The 11,907-nt window shown below is 40.1% G+C and overlaps 1 protein-coding gene across 1 annotated transcript; it reads left to right on the top strand.

Annotated features, from left to right (window-relative positions):
- Positions 1–1,058: 1,058 nt before the first annotated feature.
- On the top strand, positions 1,059–9,573 carry LOC121366807 (the record flags this gene model as incomplete). The annotated part of the gene is made up of 5 exons (XM_041491107.1): positions 1,059–1,168; positions 3,482–3,641; positions 4,850–4,981; positions 8,454–8,471; positions 9,347–9,573. Coding segments are annotated over exons 1-5 (597 nt in total), but the record flags the coding sequence as incomplete, so codon positions are not given.
- Between the last annotated feature and the right edge of the window lie 2,334 nt (positions 9,574–11,907).

Consider the following 11,907-nt stretch of genomic DNA (forward strand, 5'->3'; position numbering starts at 1 on the left):
CCCGCTGTCGCCATATAAGCTACTCCTATTGATAATACTTTAACATGCTCATGTAGCACGAAGGTTTCGAGCATGTGCGCCCCAGGGTTCGGCCTCTGGAGGCCAGGGGCCCAATCCGGTGCAGAACTCCTATTGAAGAAATATTTTATATGCACAGTAATGTACATTTGAGGCATCAGTTACAGAGGGGACCGGCCACGGTGGCGTCGTGGTTAGGCCATCGGTCTACAGGCTGGTAAGTACTGGGTTCGGATCCCAGTCGAGGCATGGGATTTTTAATGCAGATACCGACTTCAAACCCTGAGTGAGTGCTCCGCAAGGCTCAGTGGGTAGGTGTAAACCACTTGCACCGACCAGTGATCCATAACTGGTTCAACAAAGACCATGGTTTGTGCTATCCTGCCTGTAGGAAGCGCAAATAAAAGATCCCTTGCTGCCTGTCGTAAAAGAGTAGCCTATGTGGCGACAGCGGGTTTCCTCTAAAAAAACAGTGTCAGAATGACCATATGTTTGACGTCCAATAGCCGATGATAAGATAAAAAATCAATGTGCTCTAGTGGTGTCATTAAATAAAACAAACATTTAGTTACAGAGGGAAAAAGAAAAAACCCGACACCTCTGAATGTGATCGATCCTACGACCCATCGCACCTCAGGAGAGCGCTCTACCACTGAGCTACATCTCTCCCTCTTTTTTGCATGATGCGCGGTCGGTCTAGGATCGATTCCCGTCGGTGGGCCCATTGGGTTATTTCACGTTCCAGCCAGTGCCCCACGACTGGTATATTAAAGGCCGTGGTATGTGCTATCCTATCTGTGAGATGGTGCACATAAAAGATCACACAGAAATATGTAAGACTACATGTATATGTCAAAATTATCAAATTAATCCAATAGCCGATGATTAATAAATCATTGTGCTCTAGTGGTGTTGTTAAACAGAGAACAAACTTCAAAATATTTATTATGGAGAAAAAGGAGAGCGAGAAGTTTAGAGCCAAATATATAGTTGATCAGCAAGTGTTGTCTGATCATGATGGTTTAAATTATTTTAAAACTATTCTATTACAGAAACCTCTAGCAGTGCAGTGTACTGGCTGGGATTGACTATGGAGTATAACAGCTATATTAAAATAAATCAATGGAGAACGCAAAATAATAAGTATTGGGTAAGTGCAAAACCTTCAAAAAAAATGTGAAGAATAGAGTGGCCATAAGATACCATTTATTTTGTACAACGAATTATACTCGAGTACTAGCGGAGGTCCTAATTACAAGCGCGGATCCAAGGAGAGAATACCGGGGTGAACAATCGTCTCCTTGAAATTCGAAGTGTCCCAAGAATAGATTTTAGCATGTGAACACAATGCATTTATTTGTTTTTGTACTTTAGCGGGGAACACGTAATATCTTGATATTTACCATATAGATAAAATATACGGGATGGATCTTGGTGGGGTATACCCACACTGTATTTGATTGTGAAGAGACAGACGAATATGCATAAGAGGTAGTGGGAAAAAAAAGAGCTGTACATTTCAATACTGTTACACATGGCTCGCGGAGTGTATCTAAAAATCGGGGGGAGGGGGAGACTATCATTTCCTTGGTCTGTGGTCTATAAAAGATCCCTTGCTGCTAATCGAAAATATCCTTCAATATATGTGTGGTCCTTAACCATATGTCCGACGCCATGTAACCGTAAATAAAATGTGTTGAGTGCGTCGTTAAATAAACCATTTTCTTCCTTCACTTAACGGCCGCAATAACCGTGGTAAAATGATTGGGTAACTACTATGAAAATTACAACATCTCCGCCGAAGTTTTATTTGAAGAAAGTGGAACCTTCATGGCACATTTTCGATATCGGTGTATCACCGGATATTTTTACAACACCCCTAGTTTCGCACAAACTTGTAATATACTACTCAAAAGAATTTAAGGGTCAAAAATTTATAACCAAATAAGTTTCAGAGTGTATTAGATTGATGATGTAAACTACACCAAAAATATAATTTATTGTTCCATATTTACAAAAAACCACAAATAAACGTCACTGTATACAAGTGCACCACATGACATGGTGTCAAAGTTGAAGGTTGTCTAACATGTCTTTTACACATGGAACATTCGTTTAATCCCTTGTGAATCCAAAGAGTGGCGCGAATACAGTGACAACAGCGGGTTGCCTCCCTCGTTGATCAGACGTCTGAAGATTTCTTGTTCCAGCCAGTGCACCACAACTGGTTGACCCAGATCATGAAGGCTGGCTCGGGGGGGCATTGGTTATCCCGAACACCCTCCTGCCTAATTCGTCCCAGGCGTAAAATAAAAACTTTCCAATTTCTCCCAATATGCTGGCCAATCCATCAGTGGCGATACCTTGTTGTCTGAGAAAGTCCGTTACCACCCTGGCTTCTGGGGTCTGGCATTGCCATCCTGCAGAACTCCTCCCCGCCGCCAATCTGCTGAAGGTATGGGAGAACCAACGGCCGGATAATCTCATTCAGATAGCGGATTCCATTCAGATTGCCATCCACCACATAGAGCGGGGTCCTGTGGTGGATAGAGAGCCGCCTTTTGCCATGACGCTGCCACCACCGAACCGGTGACGTCTGTCTAACGTTAATGTCAGCGATCCGTCTCTGCCCAGGACGTCTGTAGGCACGACCCCGACCGTCGGTTGTACTGGTGACTAAAGGTGGACTCATCAGTGAACATCACTCGACCCCACTGAACACGTTGCCACCGCAGATGAAGTGTGCACCAGTGACAACTGGCCGTTCTGTGACGTGGTAGGAGTGGTGGTCGAACAGCCTGGAGACGGCAGCGTAGATTATTGGCTCTCAGACGATTGCGTATGGTTTGATCAGACACTCGAGTTCCAGTCGCAGTCCGCAGATTGTCACGTAATCGGCGTGCAGTGGTTGTGCGTTGACGTAGACCCACTTTCGTCAAAATGGAACAAACAATACCATGCGTGACATTATGGTCTAGCTAATATAATTGACATTAAGAAAATAATGTCGAAAATATCGTCTGACCCTTAAATTCTTTTGAGTAGTGAAAATAGAATTTAAAGGTCCTTGACTGTCACTGGTGGACAGTATGTTTGCATTTTGTTTGTATTCTGTAATATGTATTGTTAAACCAAAAATAAGGGTACGCAGTGCGTGTTTTAAGCACCTAAACACCAGGATACTTGACATTGCAAATATTTATTGCCCAGATAATGTTTATACGGTTAGTTTGGGATCGATGCCTGTCGGTGGGCCCATCGGGTTATTTCTTGTTCCAGCCAGTGCACCATGACTGGTATAGGAAAGGCCGTGGTATGTGCTATCCTGTCTATGGGATGTGCATATAAAGGATCCCTTGGAAAAATGTAGTGGGTTTCCTTTCTATGACCATGTCAAAATAATCGATGATTAACAAATTTAAAAAAAACCCAAAACATTTACATGATGAATTTGTTGTTGCAGATTGAAGCGACATCTTTCTCCAACTGGAATCCATCGGACTATCTGTCGAATTTTCGTTATTCCTCTAGAAGTTTGTGCGCCACTTGGGATTCCGCCACTGGATTCTGGGCTGTCGAAGATTGCAGCGAAAGGCATCTATTCTTGTGTGAGAAGGAGGCAGGTAACGTTTAGTTCTTCTTTTAAACAATAGCTGTCGAATGTATTAAAACCTTTCAATTAAATGGTAGTTTAGCCAAGGGTTAAGCACATACACTTGAGGAGGACTCGTTCACCACTTTAATATTTATAATTGTTAAAATAGGACAGTATGGCTGAATACGTACACAAAAATTGATATTTTATACAATTGTTAAAACTTCAGTTTTAAATGGTATTCGGTTTAGAGAGATTCTGCTCTGTAGTGATATTTAAAAAAGGACCGTAAAAACGTCCGCTTTTGAGCGAATTGCGGTTTACAGAAGGTTCGGTTTTGAGGAGTTTCAATATATACATTTACACACATACATACATACAATATATAGATATTCATACATACATACATACATACATACATACATACATTTATATGGTTGAGTTAAACATGCATATGGTTGAGTTAAACAACATCCTTTTTATGGTGCGATTTGGTGTCATAGGTTCGAGTCCCAGTAACGGCATGGGAACATTTGTGAGGCCAGAAAGGATTTAATTAACCCCTGCGCCAGTGCGTTAATATCTATGTATGTAATAGTCAACCTTGACATACATACAATATATAGATATTTAATTAATAATCCGTCATTACCGCTCGCGGTTTAAATTATTTATTTTTTCATTTTATTTGTTGCCTCTGTTGTGTCATATTGTAAGAACGGTTCTGGGAAGATTTAGATGAAATTTGGTAGGTAGTTGGGTACTTCGGGTGTGTGTGTGTGTGTGTGGGGTGGATTTATTGTATTAAAAATATATATGTATAGGCTATGTGTATTGGACTCAATCGCGATTTTTTTTTAATTATTATTTTTTTAATTTTGTTAAAAATATTTTTGTGCCGTCTGTTTTGTCATTTTGTAAGAAACGTTCTGGACCCATCAGCATTGAGCGGTGGTGTGTCAACGACGATTCCTAATGCGGATCAGTACTCACTGATACGCACTGACACGCACTGACACGCACTGGACAGAACCGTATTTGGAAGGAAGGAAGGACATGTTTTATTTAACAACGCACTAAACACATTTTATTTACGGTTATATGACGTCGGACGTATCGTTAAAGACCACACAGATATTGAGAGAAGGAAACCCGCTGTCGCCACTTCATGGGTTACTCTTTTCGATTAGCAGCAAGGGATCTTTTATATGCACCATCCTTCCTTTGTGATTACAGAATGCATCCAGGGACGATTTGGACAAAAGTGCTCGAGAACGTGTCATTGTTACGGTGAACAATGCAGTGGCAAAGACGGAATATGCAAATATGGATGTCAAAAACGGTGGATGGGAAGCTCGTGTGACATACGTAATTGTTTGATTCGTAAAAAGTTAAAGGGCATATAGATGGATGCGGCGTGTGCCAAAAACCGTGATCTAGCTAACGATTACTAGTAAAACAAATATAATTAAAATTTGTCCACTGGTTAATTACTATTGCCTGTGGATCTAACATAACCACCATACTCCATGTTATTAATGACATTCGACCAAAAAAAATCGAATTTGCAAAATGGTCAGTAATTGAAAATCTAAAATTGCCGAGCCCATATGACACTGGATTTCGAACACGCCCATCCCATCCGGTTCCGTTAAAGAAATGCGATGACTAGATTTGGGGGGAGGGGGTAATGTGAAATTTAAATTTATTATCCATTTGTAGAGAATGCTCGGTCCGAAAATCTTATATAATTTTAAGGCTCATATAGATGGATACGGCAGTCCAAAAACCGTGGTCTAGCTAGACGAATATCTAGAAAAAATGACAATCTAATTAAAATTAGCTCCACTAGTTAATTACTATTACCCGTGGATCTAACAGCACTCCGTTAGAGCTCATGTCCAGCTGACCTTTCATACGACCAATCAAAACCTTAAGTGCAAAATCATGCCAGTGAGTGGCCTTTGAAAGGCCGTTGGAGGTTGGCCTACGGCGACCGATGAGCGAGGATATACGAAAGATTCGGGGGAATTACGAAGTATGCCGAAAACTAATTTCAATACGAGGATTTTTATATAAAAGTTCGTTTCGTTGAGGAAAAAAAACCGTGATGGTATAGTGTGGCTAAAATCTGTTTATCTCTATACAACCAAAGTTTTTTAATGTTATAGACCAAAAGCTTCGCTCGGCGCATAAATAGTCTCAACCCCGTTTTTTAAATTTGTAGATTTCCCGAATAATGCAGCCCGTAAAAGCGCTTCCAGTGTAATTAATTGATATTTAAATTGTTATTTATACATGAAATGTCACTTGTTGCTGTTAGATCTACTGGTAGACCAGTAGAGCTAATTTTAATCAAAGTGTGGCCAGCGGCAATAAAATAATTGTATAATACTATATGGAGTGTATGCCCAAAACGCAAACCTCAGACGCAAGAGTTGGGCCGCACGCAAGCGCCGCATCCAGTCTATATAAGCCTTTAAAGTTTGATCTTGTTTAATGACACCACTAGAGCGCAGTGATTTATTAATAATCGACTATTGGATATCAAACATTTGGTAATTTTAACATATAGTCTCAGAGAGGAAACCCGCTACATTTTTTTTTATTAGTAGCAAGGGATATTTTATATGCACCATCCCACAGGCAGGATAACACATACCACAGCATTTGATATACCAGTCTTAGTATACTGGCTGGAACGAGAAACAGCTCAATGACCCCACAGACGTGAGTCGATCCCACCCCCGTCAGTGTCAGAAGAAGTGTATTAAATACAAGTCATTTATTCTATAGTCCCTTACAATGAACGTCTCAACATAAGAAATGCGTGTGCTTTGAAAACTATGATATAATTGTTTGTTTGTTTGTTTGTTATGTTTTTTCTTTCTTTATTTGTTTATACTTATTTTCGTGCTTATATCGAGACTGCTTATATTCAAGACTGCTGCTCTGGACACACACACACCTCAGATATCTGAGCTCTCTGTCCAAGGCTCCGTTCCACAAAGCGAATTTAGCGCTAAGATCACCTTAAGTACATAAACTAGACTAGAGCTCATCTCAACAACCGTTACTTCTCAGAGGTACGTGTTTTTTTCGTTTGAGGTATTAGAAACACCAGGGTGACCAGAAATACTTCGTATGTACGGAAATACGTAATCTAAACAATAAAATCTTAGTAATGTCTAATTTCAATTACCAAAAATGGCTCTAATAGTGAACAATACGTCGTAGTGTTTAAAAACTAGGTTCCGTCACTTTGAAGTCTAACCCAAAACTTTAACAAAGTCTTCAGACTATAACTACATGGTATTTGTATTGACGAGACTTAAGTCTTCAGACTATAACTACATGGTATTTGTATTGACGAGACTTAAGTCTTCAGACTATAACTACATGGTATTTGTATTGGCGAGACTTAAGTCTTCAGACTATAACTACGTACATGGTATTTGTATTGGAAAGACAAGTCTTTATTCTTCAGACCCTTACACATGAACGTGTCAACACGAGAAATAAGTGTTCTTTGAAAACTATGATATATTTGTATTGTTTGTTTGTTATGTTTTTTCTTTCTTTATTTATGTTTTATACTTATTTTCGTGCTTATATCGAGACTGCTTATATTCAAGACTGCTGCTCTGGACACACACACACCTCAGATATCTGAGCTCTGTCCAGAAAGTCTTCAGACTATAACTACATGGTATTTGTATTGACGAGACTTAAAATAACATTTCTGAGTTAGCGGGGCAGGGTGGAGGGGGAATTTTAGCTCAGTCGGTCGAGTGTTTAATTGACGTACTTGCGTCGCAGGATCGAACCACGTTGGTGGATCCATTCAACAGATTGGGTTTTTTCTCGTCCCAACCAGTGAACGACAACTGGTCAAAGGCCGTGGTATGTGATTTCCTGTCTGTGGGTAACTGCATATAAAAGATCCCTTACTGCATTAGGAAACATGTAGCGAGTTTCCTCTGATGAAGAAGGAAGGATATGTTTTATTTAACGACGCACTCAACACATTTTATTAACGGTTATAATATTATGGCGTCGGACATATGGTTAAAGACCACACATATATTGAGAGACAAAACACGTTGTCGCCACTTCATTGGCTACTCTTTTCGATTAGCAGCAAGGGATCTTTTATATGCACCATCCCACAGACAGGGTAGCACATACCACGGCCTTTGATATACCACTCGTGGTGCACTGGCTGGAACGAGAAATAGCCCAATGGGCCCACCGACGGTCCTCTGATGACGACATGTCAGGTTTATCAACTTGTTGATACCCAATAACCGATGATTAATTAATCAATGTGCTCTAGTGGTGTCATTCAACAGAAATAACTTTAACTTTTATTAAAGGGATATTCCTCAGTTAGCTGTAATTGTACGGTGTTTCCTCCTAATATAGCCTTTTTAATATTAAATGCATTCTCTTCTTTAAAGTGTCAGTGTCTGTATATTGAATGGGTTTCTTATAATCCTAATGTTCGAGTAGTTCAAACATAATTTTATTTCGAAATGCATATTCTTTCGTACGTACGAAATTATATGGAGGGAAAATCCAGTTAGGGCTACTACAAACATTATATAGGCGTCGGAATACATTATGTGTTTTGAAGTAGTATAGCCTGTATTATAAATATTTGTATTGTTGTTCACCATTATCACAGGCGCGGGAAGTATCTGTAAATGCGTGGAGTGTTGGGGCGTGGTAGTGTTGGGGTTGGGAAGGGTATGATGTGGTGGATGGTTGTGGAGGGTGTGGTGGTGGTGTTGGAGAAGGGTGTGGTGGTGGTCTAATTGATTCTTTTTGGTCTTTTCAGATAAAGTCAGAGCGACAGGTATGTTACGACAATTAATTATGATATGTGGCGGTATTATATTTAGGTCAGTGGTAGAGAGTTTGCCTGAGAGGTGATGGGTTGCAGGTTCGATCGACCCCGATGGCTCGAAGTGTTGTTTTGTTTTGTTTTTTGTTTTATTTTTTCATAGTTTCGTGCTTGACAATCATTATATTAGGCTATATGTAACAGTTACGTTACACCTAAAGCCAATCGCCCACATTTAAACGAGATAATAATAACACACACATCCCCCGACTTTACGTTACACCTAAAAGCCAGTTAGGGCCCCCCCCCCCCCCCCCCCCCGCATCCCGACTTTACGTTACGTGTACATTATCATAGATCTTACGCATGATTTACTCGTCCTCTTCCGCTAATAAAGCTAGTCTGACCCACGGCACTAACTAACGACCGCAGGTAGTAGGGGATCATAGTAGGTAGTTACAAGTGTCTCTTAAACAATGCCAGAAGTAACTACTGAACACTCTCCGAGTGGTCAGACTAAGCCCACAGCTAAAAGCTGATAGGGAATGACAGGTGTGTGGCACAGATACCTACAAGAGTACAAAAAAACTGTCGCGCCTGTAGAGACAAGGACTGTGATGTGGAAGTGGACAGCGAAAGATAGGGGGAGTTGCCAAATCGGGAAGAAATGAGATGGAATTCGAAGGAGTAAAAGGAAATGGGGCAGTGGGATATATATATATATATATATATATATATATATATATATATATATATATATATGTATAAAATAAAATATACTACTACTACTACTACTACTACTACTACTACTACTACTAATAATAATAATAATAATAATAAATATGATCTAGACTTTTAAAATTCCTCTCCTTTTTTGGTTACTGTAGCCCTATACTACTGCCTGAAATCGAGTACACACGGGAATGAGTTAATCATCAGAGCAGACCAACGTGGTATCGACTACCAACAGGTGTTGGCTGTAGACAAAAACGGTGACCCCGTGACGACCTGCAACAAGAGTACATTCACCAAGCAGGGCTACAAACTCCAACTGACAATCAGAAGAAAAACGTCTGATTCAGAAGACTATCGGCCGGACTGTGGAGCGCAGCATGTAGGTTGTGGTTTGATTGGGAGGGGGAGGAGAGGACGGGGGCCATGCCCCCCAACAAACCTGGGTTTTTTAAACTATTAAATTTTATAAAATCATACACACACACATACACATACATACATACATGCATGTGGTTGAGTTAAACAGCATCCTTTTTATGGATGTCTGAATAGCTCAGAACGCATCGTGGTTAGTCTGCAATTTGCTGGCGATTCGGTGCCACAGGATCGAGTCCCAGCAACGGCATGGGAAGATTTGTAAGCACAGAAAGGATTTAATTATCCCCTGCACCAGTGCGTTAATATCTATGTACGTAACAGTCAACCTCGACATACATATAATACATAGATATTCATACATCGATACATACTAGCCAGTGCCAGGCCTACCCCCAGTTTCATGCACGTAAACGGGATCGACCGATTAGATTGTAGGTCCCATGCATGTGGTTGAGTTAACCAGCGTCCTTTTTATGGATGTCTGAATAGCTCAGAACGCATCGTGGTTAGTCTGCAATTTGCGGGCGATTCGGTGCCACAGGTTCGAATCCCAACAAAGGCATGGGGAAATTTTTGAGGCCAGAAAGGATTTAATTATCCCCTGCGCCAGTACGTTAATATCTATGCATGTAACAGTCAATCTCGACATACATACAATATATAGATATTAATCAATACATACATATATACATGAGTTGCCCCCCACCGTAATAAAAATAGGTTGTCCCCAATATAAAATTCTGGCTACGCCAGTATCTTATTTGAAAGTCTTGTGCTTGTAGGGAGGCATTGAGACATTCAAACCGTGATTTTGGCGACGATGGGCGTCAGTAGTGCTGACGATCAGAGAGAAATAATATCTACGCTAGGAGAGATGAATATGAGATGATACGTGAGGTGCCGCCTTGTTCCCCCAGGCCAATTTCTGATTTTGGAATAATAGCTAGGATTTAGAGATATCGAGGAGAACGAATTTTAGGACGCTCCTGGGAACGTTAGTCCGTTTTGGACTTTGGTAAATATCATTTCTGCTCTGTGTATAACCTTGATGTGATTGATGTTGATTAAATATTTTAATACGTATTATACCAATATTCTTTGACAGTGGTGTCTTCGGTCATCTGACGAAGTAATCGGGTAGACTTATTGTTCCTAAACATTATATGAGTATTTGGTAATATAAGCTTAGCCAGTCATCCCAGCCGGACCTGGGGGTAACTGTAGGTTATTGTCTTTATTGTGATAAGTATTAATTCTGTGTTTACAAGATTACTGAAGAGTAGTTAGGGTTAATTAAAAATTAACCAGTTAGGAATGGTGTTGTAATTCCTTTATTAATTAACTTCTCCTGGAAGCGTTTTCTCAATTATCACACGTGTGGGTGTGGTGTAACGGTGTGAAGTGATTCGCATATTGTGTAACTAGACACCCAGAGATTAACTAATTAATAGGGCATCAGTCGGGGTTGTTATTATTGTTGTGTTAATGAATTACTACTACGGCTGTACCATTTGTCAGCGTAGATTAATACAGATGCCCAAAGTGTATTGTGTTTTTTGTTTGTGTTTGATAGAGAACTAACGTGCTATATCATATATAACTTATATAAGATCGACTCTCGATCATACCTAGAGACGAGACCATACTAGGTTTAAACAGCCTGTTACCGAGAGATATAATAGATATACAGGGAGGAGCGATTTTTGATGAATGCGTACTTTAAGTTCAGTTACGGGAATTATAGAATCCCCCGTGAAAGGAGGGTAGAAAATTGGATGGCGCTCGTCCCGGATCTGGAACGGGACCATGCATATTTAAAAAAAGTATTGTTATGTAGAAGGGGGCGTTATAAAGGTTAATTTTAACAAATAACCAGAAGTAGAACGTTGTTCACTAGACAATTAATTAATAGTACAGTGCGTCATATCTAAAAAACTAAAATGGATAAGAATTTGCTGGATAGGCACTACTCTCGGTATAGGGGAGATTAAGCGAGCACGTAAAGGCCGATTTAGTTGAAATCGCGGTGTGAGCGAGAATTTGATTTAACATCAGCTAAAACCTTAGGAGTATAGAGGGACCATTTTAGCCAGGAAGTTGTGTGGTGATAGTCCTGTTATGGAAGACAGTGAGATTGTTAAAGAGAATGAATAAAGAGTTAAGTGTGGATAAAACCATTAGCTATTAAAAAGCTTGCGTACGAAAGAGAGGAAAGGCTTAGTAGAGAGAGAAAAAGGTGAGGAGGGAAAGATGAGAGAGAGAAAAAAAGTAGAGTAGGAAATGAGGGGGATAGAGAGAGGAGAGAGAAAGAAAAGAGAGAAATAGAGAATAAAAT

This window comes from Gigantopelta aegis, unplaced genomic scaffold (assembly GCF_016097555.1).
Source record: "Gigantopelta aegis isolate Gae_Host unplaced genomic scaffold, Gae_host_genome ctg7231_pilon_pilon, whole genome shotgun sequence".
Lineage (NCBI taxonomy): Eukaryota > Metazoa > Mollusca > Gastropoda > Neomphalida > Peltospiridae > Gigantopelta > Gigantopelta aegis.